Raw genomic sequence first — 24,942 nt, 5'->3', positions numbered from 1 at the left:
AATGAACATATAAAATAACAAAACCCCTTATTAAAGAGGACATTTTCCCACCATTTTAGACTGTCGCACATATTGTCACTTTTTTTATGTAAAACCGACATGAATGTGTGAAGTCTGATGTGCAATGGTGACTCGTTTTCAATAAACTGTCATGGAAACAATCATGTGAGTTAGTTTATGACCTTTAGTAATGAGAAATATGAAAACCAAGAAGACCAAGTTTTCAAAAACCAACGTCATAACCCAATTTTGTACTAGTGTAACATTAACATTTGAAAGTTGGTTTTCTGTTTGATTCTTAAAACAAGCTAAGATGCAAGCCCAACTTAGACCTATGGTCTTTACATGTTACAATCTTCGAGTATCCTTTAAATAAAATTTGATATGCATTTTACCAACAAGAATCGAACACAAAAATTAATATGGATCAAATCACTTCTAAGGTTGAAAATATTTTTATTGGTAATAACATGAAATCTGAAATTAGATTCCAAACATATATTGGTGTTTGGCATCTTAGATTGTTTTAAATATCATATAGAATGATACTTTCATCCACAAGTATTAGACACGACATTCTTTATTTTTGTTTGAAAAATCAAATGTCTATTTCAGATTTTAATGTGAAAAATAAAAATTATCAAGAACATTATATACAACATGAAAAACTTATGAACCAAAACAAAAACAAATACAAAACTAAAGAAACAAAAAAGTTTGCAAAACGTGAGTTTTTTAAAAGGTTGAGGTTTTTTTATATGAAAATAGTTATATAAAAGCGAAAAATTATCGAAAAGGCCAAATAAAACTAAGAAAACTATAAGAGTTTCTTTAAAGTAATATATAAGTTTTTTATATATAATTAAGTTTTTATAAAGTATAGTGTTTATTTATTTGTTTCACAAAAAATAATCTCATGTTTCATATAAATGTTCACGTTATTACATAATAAAATACATATTTGAGTTATGCTATTTCCTGTTTAAAACAACTTATAATTCTAAGGGAAAATGACTCAGTAAGGTAACCAATTTGTTCATATTTGATCATGTTTTATGCAATATATTATCAAACTTGTTGTTTGTATTCACCATAACCCTTTTGACAGACTATCACATGTGATTGTTGGTCAAAAAGGTTGTGGTGAACACAAACAACAAGTTCAATTACATATTATGTAAAAAAAATGACTAAACGTGAACAAAATCAAAAGTAAGTTACATTCATGAGTCATTTTCCCAAATTTATTGTCAAATATATTTTGCAACTTTTTCTGTTTCGTGATAATTTTTTAGGTTGGTGAGTGTACCCACTCCCCATTTCTTATTTGTTGTCACATCAGTGCCACATAATTTTCCTCTCATCCTCTTAACTATAGGTAAATAAGCAACTCTCACTATTTCTCACTGTCTTTCATTACTAGCTTGTACATCTCGCTTATTTAAAAATACTTTATATATGTAAATGAAAATCAGCAGACGCAGAGAAGATAGAAGGTGCGGGGCATGTGTACCCCACGGTGATGGGCACCACACAGAAAACACCAACCATTATGGTGTTATAACACCCACTATACCACTTGGTTTCTGGTATGTACATCTAACTAAGTGTTTTGCATTTTTAGCCTTGGACTCGGCGAGTTGTAGGCCCGACTCGCCGAGTAGAGACGGGATATGGAACACGTTTAAGTTGACGACTCGGCGAGTCCATATTTTGGACTCGGCGAGTCCCCACTGTCTGATGAAACCCTAAATTTCAAGGACTTGCACCCTATTTAAGCCCTCTTATCCACCCCCAAGCTCGCCCCCTTCACCCTCAGAGCTCTCTACTTCATCCAAGCCTTGTTCCTTGTGAGACTGAAGCATTTTGGTGTGTTTTCTTGAAGATTTTGAGAGGAAAGGAGAGTAGATCAAGAAGAGAAGAAGGAGGCCAGGCATCTTGGTGTTACTTCAGTGATTTCCTTGAGGTATAACTCGGTTTCCCTCTGTTTTCATGCTTATAGTCCCTTATAGCTCCATGAAAGTCCTTCTTGAGCCTTTCCCCAAGCTTTATTGTGTATTAGGGTTTGTAATAAGTTGTTTAGCCTCTAGATCTAGGCATGATTGAGCTCCAGGAGCTTGGATCTACTGCCTTTATGGAGCCATATTGCATGAAAGCCCTAGATCTACTCTTTTAGTGCATTTTGAGCCTTAAAACCTTCATTGGTGTTTATTTACACGTAAAGTTGGAAACTTTACGTGATAATCAAGCCCTAGAAACCCAGATCTATGAATGACATGCGTTGGATTCAAGCAGAATCGAGTATATAGTATTTGCATGTGACAGACTCGATGAGTCGTTCATCGGACTCGGCGAGTCGAGTCGCGAGTCCCCGAGTTTTCCCCCTTTTCGTGGTTGCGGGGTGGAGTAGTGAGTCATGGGGTGTGACTCAGTGAGTCGGAAGCCAGACTCACCCATGAAGGAATTCGGCGAGTCAATGCCTTGACTCGGCGAGTTCACGGCAATCTTCTTGCGTCAAGAACAGACTCGGCAAGCTGTTCATACAACTCGGCGAGTCTCAGCGTAGCATGTTCTTCGGATGAAGATGAACTCGGCGAGTTGTTCATACAACTCAGCGAGTAGGATGAAGGACTATTGGACCTTGGTTTAGAAGGAAAACTCGTCGAGTCAATGCCTAACTCGACGAGTAGAGACGGGATGATGGTCAATCGAATGAATAAGGACTCGGCGAGTTGGCAAGCCAACTCGGCGAGTCGGGTCAACTGGAAGTTGACTTTGACTTTGACTCTTGGTTTGGTTAAGGGTAAATGGTCATTTTACCCTGAGGTCGTTTAGCAGTAATTGACTGAGTGTTTGGTGGAGATTATAGTCGGAGGATTCCCGGGCAGCAGCAGCAGGAGACAGTCAGTTCCCACACAGATCAACAGCTACTTTGAGGTGAGTTATCTTCCAGTAGCGGTGGGTCTACGGCCACAATTCCTGCCCACCAGTAGGATTTGTATGATAGATGATAGTCTCTGTGATATTCATCTAAGGTTGCTACTACCTGTAATATGTTTATGTGCTAGTATGATATGATGCTATGTGCTAGTGACAGTAGGGGGAGATAGTCCCCAGGTTACCGGTCGATAGGGCCGAAGGGGCGGTCGTGCCCAGCCATGCTAGATAGATGATGTGCTATGTGTTATGTGGTAGTAGTAGGGGGTGAAATAGTCCCCAGTATCCGATCAAGAGGACCGAAGGGGAGCCCAGCGCCCAAATATGCTAGTCAGTATCCGGTCGAGAGGACCGAAGGGGAGACCAGCACCCAGATATGCTAGTCAGTATCCGGTCGAGAGAACCGAAGGGGAGACCAACACCCAGATATGCTAGTCAGTATCCAATCGAGAGGACCGAAGGGGAGGCCAGCACCCAGATATGCTAGCCAGTATCCGGTCGAGAGGGCCAAAGGGGTAGGTCGGACACCCAGATATGCCTGACAATATATGTATGTTATGTGATTGTATGGTATGTGGTATGTTGGGGGAACTCACTAAGCTTCGTGCTTACAGTTTTCAGTTTTGGTTTTAGGTACCTCTTCTTCGAAGGGGAAGGAGCTGGCGCGGTAGCAGTACATCACACACATGCTTTGTATTCTGCATTATGAGATCTTCCTGGGGATTTGTACTCTGACACTTTTATGTTTTATAAAAATGTTTTCCGGACATGCAATATCTTTTGTGAAATGATATGATCGTTGAACGTTTTATTCCTAATGTTTTGCTAAGTACATGTTTTAAAAATGAAATTTTTGGCATTTTTGGGATGTTACAAGTTGGTATCAGAGCCCCGGTTTGAGGGATTCGGACACACCTTCGGGGGTGTCTGAACTCAAATCGAGGGATTAAAAAATTGTAAAGAAGAAAATATTTTCTGAAAAGCTAAGTAAAGAGTTTTAAGAAGGAACGAAGTGTGTGATGTGCGCGACCAACCAAGCTCAAGTAAGTATTCCCCGTAGTACCCATACAAGCTTATGTTATGTTTATCAGTTTCAGTAGAACAACATGCTAGAATAGGACCAAGGATCTAGGAGTGTTGCCTTCTGTGCCTGCTTTATGTGCTTCAGTGTATGAAAATTGCAAGCTAGAATTGAGTAGACAGCAGTAGGATAGCCTGCTGATAATATGGGTTTAGCACTGTATGTTAGTTCAGATTCTCTCGATGAGAACGGATTTGCTTGAGATTGTTCCCTTTTGTCTGAATGCTGCTTGCTTTGTGCTTTGTGGGATTCTGAGTGATGGGAGTTAGCCATTAGGTGAATACGTCATGTCACATGTGATCAGGGTTGAATAATCTTAGAGTGTTGGATTTGGACCTATTGCGCATCTCTCGTTTGAGTCTAACCGTTATAAGGACGAGTCTGTTACTCGAAGGATTATCTGAGCCTCATCACATGTGATCGTGTTCAAGTAATGGCTAATTGGCATTACAAGGAGACCTTCAGCAGCTGAGGACCGGGTAGGGTGGAGTTAGAGATTCTCCTGGGGCAAGCCTAGGATGAGTATAGCAGTGATCAGCGGTAGTGAAAGGGGCCTGGTGGAGTCAAGGCAGTCCTTGAATAAGGTACGGATAGATGTGGAAGGTAGTATGGGCCCATACTACTGAAAGCAGACGATCCGTACCTGAACCGAGGAAGGCCGAGATAAGACCAGGGAACTTGTAGTAGGTGTGATCCCTCCAGAGGTATCAGTATCGCTAACGATTATTATTTATGTATTTCAGAATGGTGGTACTACGCTCGAGGCCAGCAGTTGGCAGTACAGGAGAGGGATCGGGTTCGGGATCAGGTTCCGAGCCAGTAGATGAGGGGCTATGCGAGTTCATCGCGTCAGAGATCACCAGAGGCATCCTTGAGTCGACCCCATTATCTTTGGGTCGATCAAGGAAGGGATATTGGAGTTGATGGAGGATTACCTCGGGGCATTCAGGAGCGACATGGCATCTGGCCAGTTGGGATCTCGCACACTGTCCTTCAAGGACTTCCGGGGCAGTGGTGCGCCGGATTTTCACGGGGCAAAGGACCCCATAGTTGCCAGGCGATGGATTGCAGACATTGAGTCTGCACAGTTGACTAGCTTCTGCCCTGAGGGGTCGAAGGTGAGATTTGCAGCAGGATGTTTGAGAGACCGAGCTAGGGATTGGTGGGAGTCCATTGGTGACTCGTTGGGAGCCTCGGCTGTCGAGGCTATGACTTGGTCGGACTTCGTGACCAGGTTCAGGGCAGAGTTTGCGCCGGCTGTCGAGCTTCAGCAGCTGGCCAGGGAGTTCCTAGATATGAGACAGACGCCAGAGACTGTGGCGGAGATCACCGCCAAGTTCCGGGAGAGGGCATTGCTGGTGCCCCAGTACGCGGGTGACGAGGATATGAGGAGGACCCGCTACTATGACATGCTACGAGCTGATATTCGGGAGCATGTCAATTTTTCAGCTTGCCCTATCCTGGACTCTATGATTGCCAGGGCAAGGGAGAGGGAGATAGATCTGGAGCACATCCGGAAGAGGAAGGCGGAAGAGGGGCATGTTATGGGGGCTTCGGGGAAGAAGCCCAAGGGACCAGATGTGGGGCCGAAAGGCCAACAGGGGCGGCACCGCTGCAGGAAATGCGGCAAGGCGCACGAGGGAGTGTGCAAGATGGGATCACCAGGCTGCTACAAGTGCGGCAAGCCTGGGCACTTCAGCAGGGATTGTACCTCCCCTGCACCTGTGATTCAGACGTCGGAGTTGTTATGTTTCCACTGCAACCAGAGGGGCCACAAGAAGGCCAATTGCCCCCAGTTGACAGCATCAGCGCCGGTTAAGGCGCCAGCTCCAGCTACCCTGCGGATTACAGAAGGCCGGCAGGGCAAGGTGGAGGCTCCAGTGGTGAGGAGCCGGGCGTTTCAGCTGACTACCGAGGAGGCACGCGCCGCACCCGATGTGGTGACGGGTATGATTCTTTCCCTCTATGTTATTTTTATGATGTTATGATATTGATATGTGCTCTGTGTATATGCATTAGGATCGTTCCATGTGAACGGTATTCCTGTTCAGGTGTTGTTTCACTCGGGTGCCACCCGATCATTTGTTTCCCTTGCGCTTAGCAAGAGGTTTGCTGAGTCTTCGGGCATGTTGGATTGTCCTTTACAAGTTGAGATTGCCGATGATCGATCGGTGCAGGCATCATCGGTGTTCAGAGATTGTGTCCTGGGGTTATTTGAGGAGCGCTACCTGGTGGATTTGGATCCCATTCCGTTGCGTGGGAACAAAGTGATTATAGGCATGGATTGGTTGAGCCCTAATGGGGCGGTGATAGATTGCGCACAGCAGCTAGTGCGGATCAGGACCCCTCGTGGGGGAGAGTTGGTGATCCACGGCGAGAGGCCACAGTGTGGACCCACTGTATGTTCAGCAGCAAGGGCTAGGCGCTACCTTCAGCAGGGTTGCGGGGATATGTTGCGTACGTTATGGATACCCGGGAGACGGGTAAGGTGACGGTGAGCGAGGTTCCAGTGGTGCGAGACTACACTGATGTGTTCCCGGAGGAGCTTCCTGGAATACCCCCGGAGCGTCAGGTGGAGTTCAGGATCGACCTAGTTCCTGGTGCGGCTCTGATAGCCAAGGCACCCTATCGGTTGGCTCCTCCCGAGATGCAGGAGTTGTCTACGCAGTTGTAGGAGCTGCTAGACAAGGGATTTATTTGACCGAGCAGTTCACCCTGGGGAGCCCCGATCCTGTTTGTGAAGAAGAAGGACGGGTCGCATCGGATGTGTATAGATTACCGGGATCTGAATAAGGTAACGATGAAGAACCGTTACCCACTCCCGAGGATTGATGACCTCTTTGATCAGTTACAGGGAGCATCTTGGTTCTCCAAGATCGATTTGCGTTCAGGTTATCATCAGATGAGGGTCAGAGAGGAGGATGTACAGATGACCGTGTTTCGGACGCGCTATGGCCATTATGAGTTCGTGGTGATGCCGTTTGGGCTCACCAATGCTCCTGCCGCATTCATGGACCTCATGAGCCGCGTGTGTAGACCGATGCTGGATCGGTCTGTGATAGTTTTCATTGATGACATCTTGGTTTATTCCAAGACGCAGGAAAAGCACGAGGAGCATCTGAGAGAGGTTTTGGAGACCTTGAGGAGGGAGAGATTGTACGCCAAGTTCTCCAAATGTGAGTTTTGGTTGCGTGAGGTGCAGTTTCTTGGGCACCTCGTTAACCAGAACGGGATTTCAGTAGACCCGGCCAAGGTGGAGGCCGTGATGAGATGGGAGGTTCCGAAGTCTCCATCCAAGATTCGGAGTTTCCTAGGATTAGCATGTTACTATCGTAGATTCATTCAGGATTTCTCCAAGATAGCCGTACCCCTGACACGGTTGACTAGGAAGACCGTGGTCTTTCGATGGGGGCCTGAGCAGCAAGCAGCGTTTGAGATTCTGAGGCAGAGATTGTGCGAGGCGCCAATCTTAGCCCTGCCCGAGGGCGTAGAGGATTTTGTGGTATACTGTGATGCGTCCATCTCAGGCTTAGGCGCAGTATTGATGTAGAGGGGGCATGTCATTGCTTATGTCTCGAGGCAGCTGAAGCCTCACGAGGCGAACTACCCGACACATGATTTAGAGTTGGGGGCGGTGGTTTTCTCCCTCAAGATTTGGCGGCATTACCTCTACGGGGTTCGATGTACTATTTACACGGACCACAAGAGTTTGAGGTATCTCATGGATCAGCCGAATCTGAACATGAGGCAACGTCGGTGGTTGGACGTGGTGAAGGACTATGATTGCGAGATCCTTTATCACCTGGGGAAGGCCAATGTGGTGGTTGATGCGCTTAGCCGTAAGGCGTCACCGATCAGGGACGTGTGTATGAGGATAACGGTGGTGACTCCACTGTTAGAGTAGATTCAGGAAGCTCAGCAGGAGGCTATGAAGGAGGAGCATCGGAAGAGCGAGCGAATAGTGGGTCAAGTCGCCTCCTTCAATTATGATAGCCGAGGATTATTGACACTACACCGTAGGGTGTGGGTGCCGTATCACGGAGGCGTGCGCCAGATCTTGATGGAGGAGGCGCACAAATCTCGATTCTCCATTCATCCTGGAGCGATGAAGATGTATAGGGATCTTCGTCTAGACTACTAGTGGCCCTGCATGAAGCAGGATGTGGCTTGGTACATCGAGCGATGTTTGACCTGCAGGAAGGTCAAGGCCGAGCACCAGATACCGCACGGAAAGATGCAGCCGTTGGATATCCTGTTGTGGAAATGGGAAGATATTACGATGGATTTTATCACAAAACTTCCCAGGACTGCGCGTGGAGTAGATTCGATTTGGGTCATCGTGGATCGATTGACCAAGAGCGCCCATTTTATTCCGATCCAAGAGAGCATCTCGACCGAAAAGTTGGCCGATATCTATATCAGGGAGATAGTGGCACGGCACGGGGTGCCAGTGTCATTGATATCAGACCGAGATGTGCGGTTCACTTCCAGGTTTTGGAAGAAGTTTCATGATCAGTTGGGCACTCGTCTGCATTTTAGCATCGCCTTTCACCCGCAGATGGATGGTCAGAGTGAGCGGACCATCCAGACTTTGGAGGATATGTTGCAGGCATGCATGCTAGACTTCGGTGGTAGCTGGGATCAAGGTTCTAAATAACGTAAGGCGTGACTTGGCGGCAATGTCAAGCCTCAAGTTTTTTCAAGCCTTGGCGAGTCACGGCGTTTGTAAGGCGTGACTTAAGGCGGCAATTTTCTATATAATTTATATTTTTATATGTATTTTCAACTATTATTCATTTTTATACACATATATGAGTTAAGGCGGCGTTTTGGCAAAGCTTGGCGACAGGTGCAAGCCTTGGAGTCGTGGTGCGCCATGGCGGAGCCATGGCGAGCTTTTTAGAACCTTGGCTGGGATACCTATCTTCCCTTGGCTGAGTTCTCATACAACAACAACTACCACACGAGTATTGACCGTCCTCCATTTGAGATGTTGTACGGACGGAGGTGAAGGACCCCAATATGTTGGGGTGAAGTTGGACAGAGGGTCATGGGAAGCACTGAGGTGGTGCTCAAGACGACCGAGAGAATCCAGCAGGTTCGAAGCAGGCTTCAGACTGCGTAGAGTCGACAGAAAAGCTACGTCAATAAGCGTCGATCGGGCCTGGAGTTCCAGGTCGGGGATATGGTTCTCCTGAAAGTATCGCCTTGGAAAGGCGTCATTTGATTCAGGAAGCGGGGCAAGTTGGGCCCGAGATACATTGGTCCATTCAGGCTTATAGCCCGGGTGGGCAAGGTGGCTTATAGGCTGGATCTACCAGCCGAGCTCAGTCAGATCCACAACACCTTCCATGTCTCCCAGCTGCAGAAGTGCCTAGTGGATGATTTAGTAGTGGTGTCGTTAAAGGATATTTAGGTTGATGACAGCCTGAATTACATTAAGCGCCCAGTCGCAATCCTCAACCGGAAGTCGAAGGATCTGAGGAACAAGAAGGTGGAATTAGTGAAGGTGCAATGGCAACACTGAAAGGGTTCGGTGTGGACGTGGGAGCCGGTGGAAGAAATGATGGAGCATTAACCCGAGCTGTTTCAGGATCAAGCAGCAGACTTCGAGGACGAAGTCCAAAATAAGTGGGGGAGATTTGTAGCACCTGGTTTCTGGTATGTAAATCTAAGTAAGTGTTTTGCATTTTTAGCCTTGGACTCGACGAGTTATAGGCCCGACTCGCCGAGTAGAGACGGGATATGGAACACGTTTAAGTTGACGACTCGGCGAGTCCATATTTTGGACTCGGCGAGTCCCTGCTGTCTGATGAAACCCTAAATTTCAAGGGTTTGCACCCTATTTAAACCCTCTTATCCGCCCCCAAGCTCGCCCCCTTCACCCTCAGAGCTCTCTACTTCGTCCAAGCTATGTTCCTTGTGAGACTGAAGCATTTTGGTGTGTTTTCTTAAAGATTTTGAGAAGAAAGGAGAGTAGATCAAGAAGAGAAGAAGGAGGCCAGGCATCTTGGTGTTACTTCAGTGATTTCCTTGAGGTATAACTCGATTTCCCTCTGTTTTCATGCTTATAGTCCCTTATAGCTCCATGAAAGTCCTTCTTGAGCCTTTCCCCAAGCTTTATTGTGTATTAGGGTTTGTAATAAGTTGTTTAGCCTCTAGATCTAGGCATGATTGAGCTCCAGGAGCTTGGATCTACTGCCTTTATGGAGCCATATTGCATGAAAGCCCTAGATCTACTCTTTTAGTGCATTTTGAGCCCTAAAACCTTCATTGGTGTTTATTTACACGTAAAGTTGGAAACTTTATGTGATAATCAAGCCCTAGAAACCCAGATCTATGAATGACATGCGTTGGATTCAAGCAGAATCGAGTATATAGTATTTGCATGTGACAGACTCGGCGAGTCGTTCATCGGACTCGGCAAGTCGAGTCGCGAGTCCCCGAGTTTTCCCCCTTTTCGTGGTTGCGGGGTGGAGTAGTGAGTCATGGGGTGTGACTATTGGACCTTGGCGAGTCAATGCCCTGACTCGGCGAGTTCAAGGCAATATTCTTGCCTCAAGAACAGACTCGGCAACTTGTTCATACAACTCGGCGAGTCTCAGCATAGCATGTTTTTCGGATGAAGATGAACTCGGCGAGTTGTTCATACAACTCGGCGAGTCTCAGCATAGCATGTTCTTCGGATGAAGATGAACTCGGCGAGTTCTTCATACAACTCGGCGAGTAGGATGAAGGACTATTGGACCTTGGTTTAGAAGGAAAACTCGTCGAGTCAATGCCTAACTCGACGAGTAGAGACGGGATGATGGTCAATCGAATGAATAAGGACTCGGCGAGTTGGCAAGCCAACTCGGCGAGTCGGGTCAACTGGAAGTTGACTTTGACTTTGACTCTTGGTTTGGTTAAGGGTAAATGGTCATTTTACCCTGAGGTCGTTTAGCAGTAATTGACTGAGTGTTTGGTGGAGATTATAGCCGGAGGATTCCCGGGCAGCAGCAGCAGGAGATAGTCAGTTCCCACACAGATCAGCAGCTACTTTGAGGTGAGTTACCTTCCAGTAGCGGTGGGTCTACAGCCACAATGTCGGCCCACCAGTAGGAGTTGTATGATAGATGGTTGTCTCTGTGATATTCATCTAAGGTTGCTACTACCTGTAATATGTTTATGTGCTAATATGATATGATGATATGCGCTAGTGATAGTAGGGGGAGATAGTCCCCAGGTTACCGGTCGATAGGGCCGAAGGGGCGGTCGTGCCCAGCCATGCTAGATAGATTATGTGCTATGTGTTATGTGGTAGTAGTAGGGGGTGAAATAGTCCCCAGTATCCGGTCGAGAGGACCGAAGGGGAGACCAGCGCCCAAATATGCTAGTCAGTATCCGGTCGAGAGGACCGAAGGGGAGACCAGCACCCAGATATGCTAGTCAGTATCCGGTCGAGAGAACCGAAGGGGAGACCAGCACACATATATGCTAGTCAGTATCCGATCGAGAGGACCGAAGGGGAGGCCAGCACCCAGATATGCTAGCCAGTATCCGGTCGAGAGGGCCAAAGGGGTAGGTCGGACACCCAGATATGCCTGACAATATATGTATGTTATGTGATTGTATGGTATGTGGTATGTTGGGGGAACTCACTAAGCTTCGTGCTTACAGTTTTCAGTTTTGGTTTCAGGTATCTCTTCTTCGAAGGGGAAGGAGCTGGCGCGGTAGCAATACATCACACACATGCTTTGTATTCCGCATTATGAGATCTTCCTGGGGATTTGTACTCTGACACTTTTATGTTTTATAAAAATGTTTTCCAGACATGCAATATCTTTTGTGAAATGATATGATCGTTGAACGTTTTATTCCTAATGTTTTGCTAAGTACATGTTTTAAAAATGAAATTTTTGGCTCGTATTTTTGGGATGTTACACCCACCGTAGTGCCAGGTGGGCATACCTCAGGGTTGTGGTAGTAGCACACTTACCTGCCTTAGAAAAGTTGTTGGGCAAGTTAATTGATAGCGGAAAGTTGAAAGATGTAGATTTTTTGTGTATGAAAATGACTCATAAGGATAACCAATTATTGATTTTGTTTACATTTTGGTTATTTTTTGTACGCAATATATCATCGAACTTGTTGTTTTTGTTCACCATAACCCTTTTGACCGACTATAGGGTTATGTTGAACACAAACAACAAGTTGGATGATATATTGGATACAAAAAAGGAGGACCAAATGTGAACAAAATCAATAGTCGATCAAAATGATTATGGTAAACACAAACAACTCGTGCGATGGTATATTGCATACAAAAAAGAGGGATCAAATATGAACAAAATCAATAGTTAGTTACACTCTTGAATTATTTTCCTTAATTCTAATGGATATATAACTATATCTTCTATCCGAACAAAATGATTTTTTTACAATGTGTTATCATTGATGATGTGTTAATAAGTAACATATTATCTAAACTAGGTGTAAGACCCATGTATTACATGGATTAATTAAAAAAATAAATAAATATAAATGTCTAAATATTTAAGAACTTTAGATTTATAAGAAAATAAGAAACATAATGAATTATTAAAATTGATTTTTTTATCTTTTAAATTTAAATAAATAAACAAAATAAATTAATGAGCTTTAATTTAAGAATTTTGAAATAAAAAGATAACTCCATTAATGAAATTGATATTCATTTATTACTACATTTAATTTTATGTGAAAATTATTAAAATAGAAAAATTACAAGTGAAAAAGAAATTAATTTAAAATAACCAAAAAATGATATTTGCATATTGAATGAGAATAACTATAAAAATAATAAACGGAGTATTTTTAATGGATCCTAAAACATTAATCATTTATTTATGTAACAAAATTATTTGGGTAATTGCACAAAAAATACTTTTTTGTACACAGAAATTCGATTTTGACATCGTGTTTTTTTGTGTCAATTTTGACACTGTGTTTTTCAATTTGTTATAATTCTGACCACTTGACCGGTTAACCAGGTTACATGCTGACGTGGTATGATGACGTGTTAGTTTTGATGACGTGGCATGCTGACATGATATGCTGACGTGTCAAAATTGATTTTTTTTCCACAAAAAAAACTAAGTTTTCACTTTTTTTTTCGATTTTGACACTAAATTTAATTTTTTATTTCAATTTTGACATTATGTTTTTTTTGTTTCAATCAAACATCATTTATCAAATTTTGTTCAATTTTGTCTATTTTCCATTTGAAACCGCATAAATATATTTTTTTTTATTACATTTTAAACCGTATAAAAATATTTTTTTCGTTTAAAAAAACATATTTTTTATTTAAATACAAGGTGTTTTTTTTTCTTACATTCAAAGCATTAGTTATATCATGAGAATTAAACAAACCATAAGCTTCTAATAAGATGTAAAAATTTGATGGATTGCAAACTTGATATCCGAGTTTTGATTGATTACACACCTCCAAACCTCGAAACACATTTTAAAGTTGCATATTTAATATAAAATAAAACTTTTATATAACTATACAAAACTATGGTTTTTAAATGAAAAAAAAAACATATTTATACGGTTTAAATGTATTAAAAAAAATATTTATACGGTTTCAAATAGAAAATTGTCAACATTGAACAAAATTGGAAAAAATAATGTTCGATTTGGAACAAAAAAACATAGTGTCAAAGTTGAAATAAAAAATTAAACTTAATATCAAAATCGAAAAAAATAAAAACTTAATGTTTTTTATGAGAAAAAAATTCAGTTTTGACACGTCAGCATATCATGTCAGCATACAACGTCATCAAAACTAACACGTTATCATGTCACGTCAGCATGTAACCTGATTAATCGGTCAAGTGGTCAGAATTGTAACAAATTGAAAAACACAATGTCAAAATTGATAACAAATTGAAAAACACAATGTCAAAATTGACACAAAAAAAAACATCAAATTTCGTTGTAAAAAGAGTATTTTTTGTGTCATTTATTCAAATTATTTTGTATTAATCTATACTACAAAATGAATTTTTTTAATTAATAAAATAATGCATAAATTTACTGGTCTTGAAGCATAACTACATAATCTGAGCAATTCATTTTGCAACCTAAATTGATAAAAGAAATACAACTTCATTTCATAAACATACCTTTTACCTAATTCAAATATAACAAAAAAAGAGAATTTATTTTACTTCTAATTTATCTTCACGTAAACCCCCCCAACACACCAAAATAACTAACAATAACCTAATTTTTTGTTCAATTACATGAAGAAGCCTTTACCTATGGCTATATTCGTATCCAAATGAGTTGTTTCGTATACCGGCAATTCATCTCGATATTTTTCCATTCCGATTGCAGAAAGGTTCTCGAGCTCGAAAAGATCGGAGCTGGTATGGCTGGCGGCATCGTCATCTTCATCGTCGTCGTAGTTCATGTTTATATCGTTGTTCCCTTTAACATTGCTCTTGATCAAATCGAACTCGCATTCCACTTTTTTCTGGTAATTCCTCAACAACTCCCTTGCAGCTTCTTCAATGCGACGGGTTTTCTCAGTTGAATGTAATTTAAACTCTTCAGTAATAGGATTTTTGACAAAGTTGATTGTCGGTAGATTTGATTCTTCTCCGTACAGAGATTTGTGTCCGCACGGTTGACAGTCTTCGTCGACGATCACACTCACTGGGTAGAATCTCACAGATCTCATTTTGTTATTGCTCAATTTTCCTCTGGATGATGGAGTTTTGCTCAAACACGATCGAGAAAATGACGATGCGGATGAACATGTTGATGCATTGGCGGATTTTGATTTTCTGTCGATGTGATCGATGGCGTCGTCGTAACCTCCGGCGGAGGAGGATGAAAGCTTAGTGTTCTTCGCGTTGCCTGTAGTGAAAAGTGAGTTTAGAAAAGTTGCCAACCGACCCCCTGGAGAAATTGGTTGCTTCGCCTTCTTTAGGTCGCCATAGATCTTCATTGCTCTCGATTTTGTCCTCACGAACTTGCCTTCGTGTTTTGGTTTTGATTGGTAATCTTCGAGTTGGTACTTTTGGCCATAAGTGTTCCTCTGTTTCTCTCTCGTGCTGTATTCATCATTTCGATTCGTGGTTATACGGATAGGTTTAGGCCTTGATGATACGCCGTAAACTGATTCAGCTTCCGACGAAGAAAAACCTCCGGCACAGCTTGAATCGGAAGAGCTGGAGCTCGAATTGAAGTAACGGGAGTCGCGTTCGGTTTGCTGAGAATTTCTATTGTAATCGGCGCCCGATCTTCTTCTAACGACAATTGTTTCGTGCACTTCTTTGTCCATCCATTTCTGAATCCGACTCTGTTGTTGAACTTCACCATTATCATGAAAGCAGTCTTTAATGGAGAAACTGCTGTGTTTCTCCCTCTTGGATTCTCTATAAACCATCAACTCTCGGTCATCTCGCTCATCGATGGAACGGTAGATCTCATCGAGCAAGGAAGACGAGAAAGAGGGATGATTATCTCTCACGGGTCTATTTCTATACTGATACCTACCTGTAGTAGTGTCCATGATCTCTCAATCGATGTGAATCAAGTGGAAAATATTCAGCAGATATCAAGATAAAAACAAATGGGAACACATTTTCAAGTATGGGTAAAAAAGGGCAACGGGTGATTTGCGTGTCGTTGCAATGAGTGAAGATGGAGATTGAGAAGGGAACACAGTGGACAAGAGTGAATGATTTGGGTTGTAGAGAACCCACTGAAGTGAAATGGAAAACAGGGGTTTCTTGATGATGACGGGAGATAGAGAGAGAAAGAGAAAGAGAAAGAGAAAGAGAGAGTGGTTAATGGTGGTTCTCACCACATTATGCTGTATGCTGGCTTTATAAAGAGAGCAGAGGAGGACGTTGGAATTCGATTGCCTTTTTCTTAGGAACTACGGCGCAGAGATATAATTGTGAGGTATGTTTACTTTATCCCCCTCTACAACTCTATTTTGCTTTTTATCATATTTTTTAGAGTATATTACATAAATGGTCCCTGTTATATAGTGAAACCAGCAAGTTTACTCCATTTTTGTTTAATGAATCACCCAATATAAATAGATAATCGACCATAACTAATGATAGTTCATGAAAAAAAAAAATCTCATTTCTTGTTTTAAACGAGTCCCTTACTTGGAATGTTAGATTATAAATTATCGGCAAAATGTGAAGACACATGACTAATTGTTTCTTTACATTCTCAAAAATCCACTTGAATAGATGGATAAGGATTTCAACAGCTTTGCATTTTTTTAACAAGATTATGCCAAGGAATTTCAGTTACTTGATGTCATGATCTCATTGTAATCCTCAACATTAAGAATGATTGGTTTTAAATTAGAAAAGAAAATTATGAAGCCCACCAAAATTTAATCAATATGCTTGAACTTTTGTGGATTCAGAATTTATATTACTAAAATTGGATGTGATTAGGCCGTATGGCGTATGCCCGTAACTTTAAGAAGGTGGTGTTATTTAAACATGTGGTATTTTTATATGTAAGTATTAGTATTAAACTACAATATGTTGTGCCAGGGCCGGTCCAGACGGTGGACAACATGGGCGAGCGTCCAGGGCCCACGTCTTCAGGGGGCCCAAAATTTATGGGCTATTTGTATATATATGTAAGGCTGTTCACTATTCGGATAAAACCGAATTGTCCAATTGGACAATTTGGATCGGAATATTTCGTTCGGATATTCGGATTTTTTGATTGGTTTTCAACAAAACCAAATTATTATTTTGAATTTCGGATTGGTTTTGGTTTATAAACTAAGGACCGAATGGTCCAAAAAAACCGAATAACAACTTATTATCTATTTTTCATATGTATCTTTAACAATTTATAAATTTACTAAATTAGTATTTTTAGTTATTATAAATTTTCATCGAATATACTACTTTAAAATTATTTCTTATCAAAAGCTTTTTGTCAATGAAATATTAACTATAATATATGTTCTTAGTATTTGTTCATAAATTATAATTTATAAAAAAATAGTTTCTTTATAGATTTTGCTAATATTCAAGTTATATAGTTTCAAAATGCATTGTCTCTTGAAAACCGAATTGTAAAAACCAATCCAACCGAATTGTAATTTGGTTGGATTGGATCGGATTTAAATTTAGTTTGGACTATTTGGATCAATGTTTTGAAAACCGAAATCTATTCGGATTCACTTGATTGGATCGGATCAAACCGATCCATCCAAACGAACACCCCTATATATGTAAAAAAAATTAATACCTAGATAATTTTTAGGGCCTAAAGTTTGTTCAAACTCAAACTAGTTTAAAATATAAACAATTTGTCATGTTTGTTATTGCAAATTGTATGCGTTTATAGTGAAGAATAAATGATATTTTTTAAATCTTTATAATATTTGTTTTTGAGGGGTCATTTTTTTTCTTTTCGTTCCAGGCCCCATATACGTTTGGACCGGCCCTGTAAGGACTAAGGACTTTTTGAATGAATAAATGAGTTAGTCTACAATAAATGTTATCTATAGAGTAATTGTTTTTTTCCCTTTGGGGGATTATCTGAATAAACATGAGCAAATAACTATGTTAGTTTGTTACATTTATTCTTAATAGGTTTGGTGCACCACCCACTAATGACAACTAAAATATCCTTCGATGTCATTTTCGAATTAAGTTCAATTATATCATTATCAAAACACCTTGATCTCTCGCATATCATGTATGTCTCACCTGAAACTTGATTTATCCTTATTGTTTTGAGTATTTTTGTATAACATTGTATCTAGTCGGTCAAGGACGAACATGATTATAATACCATAAAAAGTCGATACCATTAACACCAAATTTACTAAAATCACTACAATTTGAAATTTATAAACTTCAATAAAAGCAAATAACGTAGAAAATCGTCAGAATCTAATCATACTCATCTTCAGTTAGCATCACAATCGAAAGATTTCAATGAAATGTGTGAATATATATATATATATATATATATATATATATATATATATATATATATATATATATATATATATATATATCGTAGATCATATTGTATATCATGATCGACTCGTAGACCTTATCCATGGTCCAACACTCTCCTAAATATATCATCAAATACACCATTTTACATCATATCATTAAGGACACATTTATTTTATCTTTTTACATGTCTCTTTAAACAACAATCATTTTAAGAAAATAGTAAATAAAGAACGATTTATATAGATGATGATAAATTGATCGAATGATTTAATCTAGAATATATATATATATATATATATATATATATATATATATATATATATATATATATATATATATATATATATATATATATATATATATATATATATATATATATATATATATATATATATATATATATATATATATATATATATATATAACATTCATCGTATGACTATTTTAAAATAGATATTAAAAACCATAAAAGGTCAACACTTAAAAAAAATATATGCAAAAGTCCCAAAACAAATCAAACTATATAAAAAAAAATCCATAAACATTGTTTAGTTCGAGAAAATGTAACAAAATTGTGTTGCAATTTATACAACATGCCACAATCTTCTCTAATATTCATTCTTTAACTACTCACTATCCTTGTTCGTCGTTTGATAAAGAGTTCATCATGCCACAAAGTCTATTGAGTTACACAAGGCAACCAGGCCTAGAAAAACAAACATCAAACATTTCAAAAGTTTGTAATAAAACCTCGTTTCCTTTACACTCATAACACTTTCTAAAAAGACTAGTAAATATTTGGGAAAACACACTACATATATTGAGACAAACGAAAGTATAATATGAAATGTATCCAAAATGGACATATGTATGACCTACCCGTTCGGCCCTCCCAAGTCACTTGTCCATGTCTCTTTTCATACTCTTCAAGTGGATACACTTGTATGAGCATGTTGGAGTCCTAGCACAAACCAAAAATCCAACAGAGGCATGTATCTCAATAAGATACATACAAAAAGCACACAAGCTTGTATGACCCGTGTGTAAGTGTTAGAATGGGGATGTAGAATGTCATCTAACTTGTTTAATGTCTAGACAACACTCGTTATTTCACTCATAACCCTCATATTAATGAAACATGTTCATAATTTATGTCGCATTGTAATTAAATTTAAAAATATAACATATTATTCAAAAATATGTCCCCCTTTCAAAATGTATCTTAAGTAACTTATTATAACATGCACAAACATCTACATATAGTAAAAAGTAAGCACCATATTCATAAAGATGGGTGTATAGTTGATGGGGATAGTAAAAATATTATGTTCTTAGCTGAATCAACTTGCTTATGTGCTCTTCTAACACCTTTGAGGATCTCTCATTAGTCTATAAGTCATAATAGTCAAATATAAGACCTATATAGTTTTTGCAATAATCGTAGTCTAATAAATTTTAACTAATCTTCATATACAAGCATATATGCGATTTTTAAGGCCATATGGGTCAGATATATTGGATGACACTTAATGTTTAAGGTCATATCCAATCATCCCCAAAACCATTTTTTAACACAAAAATTTCAAGGCAAAATAAATGTTGTAGACTAATAAATAGCACAAGCAAATAAACTTTTCAATACTTGATTTAACAAGCTCAAATGTTCATCAAGAACATGAGTAGGAAAAATACAAAGGATTACAATATGCAAAATATGATCGTGGGTGCACACTAATTCTTTAGTTCTTTAAATTCTCATTTTGTTTTTCCATCCACTCATACTTCACATCTTTTCGAGTCAAATAAGTCAAAGGACCTACATTTCTTGAGACAATATTCATTTCAAACACCAAATCATCAAGGGATAATGGATTTGGGTCTATAGCCACATCATCCATCTTAGAATGGTTAGAAAACGAAACCATAGCCAATAATTCATCATGAAATCGAGATGAGGTTTCATCCAAGCTTCAAATTTGACCTATGGTTAATGGGTGAGAAATTGTACCTTAAAACCCTATATTCCTTTCACGCTTCGCACCAATTGCTCTATGTTTGCTTGAAATCAACCCTAGATAATGTTTCTCCATGGAATTGCCATATCTAACTTCCCTCTAGCTCTCTAATTGTGTTATGTCTAAAATGGGGGAATGAGTGCATCTTATGAACTAATTTTTGATTTCTACCCACCCCTCTTTATATTTTGAGAATAAAGGTCCTAATACACTAACTAATGGATTTTAAATTTTGGAGTTAACTCTTTTAGTCCCTCTACATCACTACATAAATTTAATGATCCAAATTCATTCAAAGTGGGTCAACCGTTTGGTTAATCACACTTTTACTATTTTGACTCTTTTATTCCTTAACTTCCAGTTGTTGAAAATTCAACATTTAATCTTCTAAATTTTACTTTATTTTTTAATATGATTAATTTTTGTTATTTTAATTATTTTAGTTATTTATTTATATAGTTGGTTATTAATTACCTAATTAATTAAATGGAAAAATCTCGCCCTAAATTTGGGATATTACAATGGAATCTACGAAGCCGGTGGGAAGATGATTATTTGGGTATGTTTTGATCAAGTGTATGATTGCTTTTCAGAATGGTGATGGGCACACATGGAGAAGGCTCGGGTGTTGGTTCAACCTCTAGTGATGAGCCAATTGGTGGGAGGATTGTCAGGGTTTTGAGTTCGCATTGGATTATGGAGATGGAAGGTTTCTTCTGAACTAGTCCTTATCCCATAAGAGCCAAGGTCGAGTTTGCCTTGGGTCTCTTGCATAATGCGACAAGGAATTGTTGGGAATTGATTGCATAACCTATTACGCTTACTGAGTTGTAGTTTGTGAACATGTCATGGTGCAAGACCCTGGATGATGTGATTGTTGGAGCCCATGAGCAGGAGATTGATTTTGGGCACCTCAGGAAAAGGAAGACATAGCATGTTCAGACAGCAGTGTACCAGGAGAAGAGACCCAAGACTTAGGATTCACGGTTGGGAGGTTAGCGGGGTCGGGGCTGTTTTACCAAGTATGGGAGGAACTATACGAGAGGTTGTCGGGAGATAGGGAGAGGATGTTTCAGTTGCGGATAGATGGGTCATTTCAGTAGGGATTGCCCTCAAGAATCAGTTTCGATATGTTTTGACTGCAACCAAGTGGGCCACCAGAAGGCCGATTTTGATGAGAGGAGTAGTGAGAGCACCTGCTCCTGCCACTCTGATGAGTACCGGTGGTCGCAAGGGCAAAGTGGAGGTTCCTATGGTGAGGAGCCGAGCATTGCAGTCCAAAGTCGAGGAGATCCGAGTTCCACCAATTGACGTCATAGGTATGAGACGTATTCCTTCTCTCATGCTTTCATCAAATGTGTTTATGATGGGAAACTATGTGTGGTTTATCTAATTCTCCACCTAGAAATTGGATTCTTCATGATGGTCTTGAGAATCTTCGTATTCCATTTCTCATATTGTGGTTCGTGTTTAGAAGAGGATTGATTATCCTACTTAGGGGACCAGTAGCAAGTCCGACCTTTAGTGGTAGCAGCAAGAAGTCAAGGAATCTGCAATGTGGGCATATAGAGTTTGAATGTAGGATAAGTAAAGGTTCTTCATGGTTTCGAGGCAATGAGGAGTGGGTGATCTTAGGTGTAATGTAACGACCCAAATTTCACGTCCAAAAATTTTCTTTTTAAGTCAATACTTTAGAAAACGATTGTAATTAAAACATTGTCTGGTCAAACCATTTCATAACATACATCGTGTCTGAAAACCGAAACATGAAAAACAATCAACTATCAGAGTACAAAATCCCAGAATGACTCATGGTGCGGAAAACAAGGTGCGTGTATGATGTGCCGCTACCGCGCCAGCTCCTTCCCTCTTGAAGAAGAGGTACCTGAAAACAAAATTGCAAACCGTAAGCACGAAGCTTAGTGAGTTCCCCCATAATACCTCATACCATACAAACATACAATGAACAGCTAAGAGATACGGGCCTCGCCCACACTCATAAAGATACGGGCCTCACCCACACTCCGTTAGCTGGGAGATACGGGCCTCGCCCACACTCCGCTATCTGGGAGATACGGGCCTCGCCCACACTCCCCTATCTGAGAGATACGGGTCTCACCTACACTCCACTATCAGAGAGATACGAGCCTCGCCCACACTCAACTGCTAAACCATAACATACAAGTATCACACAGACAATGAGTATAAACAATTCTATCATACTGAAATATATCATAATCAACCTCAACTATGAGATACGGGACCTGCCCACACTCCGACACTAACATATCATCTATACGGGTCGGCCTTGGTGCCTTAGGCTGGTTACTACTGGAAGGAAAACTCACCTTGAAAAGTAGCTACCGAAAGTCTGACTGCTAGACTTCTGGCTGTTGTACCGGTAATCCTCCGGCTGCAAATCCATAAACATAGATTAGCCACTCATAAATACCCTTAGGTCAATTGACTGACCCACCCTTGGTCCAAGGTCAACTCCTTGGTCAAAGTCAACTTCCAGTTGACTGGACTCGCCGAGTCGTGGCACAGACTCGCCGAGTCCTTCTCCTACTAACCCAGTCCTACTCGCCAAGTCCCTCTTCCCACTCACCGAGTCACCCTTAACTCGCTACTCAAGACTATAGAACCGAATCGTGATCCGACTCGCCGAGTCCAAGAACGACTCGTCGATTCCCCACGAGTAGATCTCTTACTCGCTTCCAAATCCTCACCAGAGCATCCCTTAAGAGGATTTGGGGTTTTGGGTCTATTGCTACACGTTAAATTGCTAATTTCGCGTGCAGATATGAAGGGTTAGACCTTCAACACTTAAACCCCTCTTACTCAGTGACAGTTCATATGACTCGCCGAGTTTGAAAAACAACTCGTCGAGTTCGAGGCAATCTTCATAGGACTCGCCGAGTTGTTCATCCAACTCGCTGAGTCTAAGACCATCTTCATAGAACTCGCTGAGTTCCACTTTGGGGCTCGCCGAGTCCCTTCGACCCACTTCCCATACAGACCAAATCTGAGACATGCAATGCTTCTAAACCATAGATTTATGCTCCTAGGGCATGCTTATCAAGTAAAGTTGCAAACTTTACGTGCATGCATGGCCTTATAAGCTCGAGAAGGAAAATCCAAGCTCTTTAAGAGGTCATACACTCAATAGGGACCTCAATAACTCCAACCACAGAGACTTTACACTTCTAAGATGTCCATAAGGTCCCAATCTAAAGTTCTTTCAGAACATAGAGCATGAATACATGGAGTTTGAGGTTTTAGGGCTTGAAAACCACTAATTTGGGACAAAAAGGGGATCTAATGAACTAGTGATCAAGGTAAGAACTTTTCTACCTGAATGGAAGCTTCTCACAATGTAGATTCCGGATCTACCTCCCCTCCTTGCACACTTCAACCTCTTCCCTCTTCTTCTAAGCTCCCAAACCTTCTTCACAAGCCAAAATCACTCTCAAGAACAATATGGGGGCTAGGGTTTCTTTCTATAGCTCTCTGGAAGTGTTAGGGACAAAGGAGGCCAAGTTAGAGCGTTTAAATAGGGTGCAAACACCCGGATTAGGGTTTTTGCCCAAACAGGGTCTACTCGCCAAGTCCAAAGTTCAGACCCTGCGTCTTATCCCGCTCCTACTCGGCGAGTTGGTCCTTCAACTCGCCGAGTCCAACGCAAAAATGCACTATTTTAAAATATAAATCACAAGGAGTACGTACCAGGAACCGATTGCTACATGTAAGATCGGTAGTTTTCAAGTTAGCACCTTCAAAGCGAGGTCAGTTGCAGTTATCACAAGAATTTCTCTAGGTGCAAGCAAGAGGTTGAGAGGGTTGGGTACATGTTCGATATTGAGATATTGTTCCATACTAACCGATCAGTCGCCAAGGACTTGTAGTGGATTCAGCGGAAAGTCCTTAAGGATTTTGAGATTCATTGAGGTATTGGGAATGATCACCTAGTCTTGGAATGTAAAAGCACAAGGCTTGGATGATCAAGCAAAGCTAGTTGTTGTAAAGTTCATATTGCCGACAACTACCATCAGTAGGGATTGAGTAGTGATAAGTATCACTATTAAGTAATGGGAAAGTGTTTTTCGCATGGGTTATTTCAGCCACCGAGATTGTCAGCAGAAATCGAATGGTATCTATTGGCGAACTTTGAGTACATCAATTCTTGGTAGGTGAGTTGGTGAATTGATGATCCATCTATTCCGGTCAAGGGTTATAGTTCTATGGCATGAGCTAAAGTATATTAAGAATTGGACTTATATTATGGAAGTACTTGGGATTATTGAGCTCGTTGAGATTTCGGGAAGTATTCATCCAGTTTTGGAATGTGTGTGATCGCTAAGGATGGCTAATAATGGAATGCTAATTCTTGCAAGCTCAGGTGGTTGACAAGCTTGAATTCTAAGGTTGAGATATAAATTGGGAATCCTTCAATTTTTGGTGGATTGGAAGAGCGAAGTCGAATCCAAGTGGGGGAGAATCTTTTGGTCGAAAGATTGCACAAGAGTGGATATTCAGCTTTCATTGCGCATCAGTAGTGACACATGGCGGGTATGTGGATGGATCCAGATTGAGGGATGTATTAGAGCCTTTTTTCATGTTCTTGTCTAATGAAGACTGGGGATTTGAAGCATAACCCGAATACTTGATTGGGTTATATTCGGATCTAGGTTTGACTCATGATGATTTTGATTGGTATAGTAGTTAGACGGTAATACTATGGGTGATTCCATGGTTGTATGGAAGTTTTGTAAGACTACGGGCTAGTCGTAGCATTCACTAAGTTGATAGGAAGTTTTGGAAGTGTTGGATGTATGTGACGGGATCGTAGCATTCACTAGTGTGAGGTAGGCCATGGAGCAAGTGGTCCGTGGGACTGAGCAAAGATCAGTGCATG

General features: G+C 40.6%; 1 protein-coding gene across 1 annotated transcript; it reads right to left on the bottom strand.

Annotated features, from left to right (window-relative positions):
* Window positions 1-14,094: 14,094 nt before the first annotated feature.
* Window positions 14,095-15,893, bottom strand: LOC111910338 (protein BIG GRAIN 1-like B). The gene has a single exon (XM_023906166.3). It carries the CDS (start codon window positions 15,564-15,566, stop codon window positions 14,286-14,288), a length of 1,281 nt encoding a protein of 426 aa, XP_023761934.1. The 5' UTR covers window positions 15,567-15,893; the 3' UTR covers window positions 14,095-14,285.
* Between the last annotated feature and the right edge of the window lie 9,049 nt (window positions 15,894-24,942).

This window comes from Lactuca sativa, chromosome 5 (genome assembly GCF_002870075.4).
Source record: "Lactuca sativa cultivar Salinas chromosome 5, Lsat_Salinas_v11, whole genome shotgun sequence".
Classification (NCBI taxonomy): domain Eukaryota; kingdom Viridiplantae; phylum Streptophyta; class Magnoliopsida; order Asterales; family Asteraceae; genus Lactuca; species Lactuca sativa.
This window is presented reverse-complemented; position numbering and strand designations above follow the sequence as displayed.

Bases quoted from the DNA above. Each gene is read 5' to 3' on its own strand.
- LOC111910338 (XM_023906166.3), bottom strand. From the start codon at position 15,566: ATGGACACTACTACAGGTAGGTATCAGTATAGAAATAGACCCGTGAGA.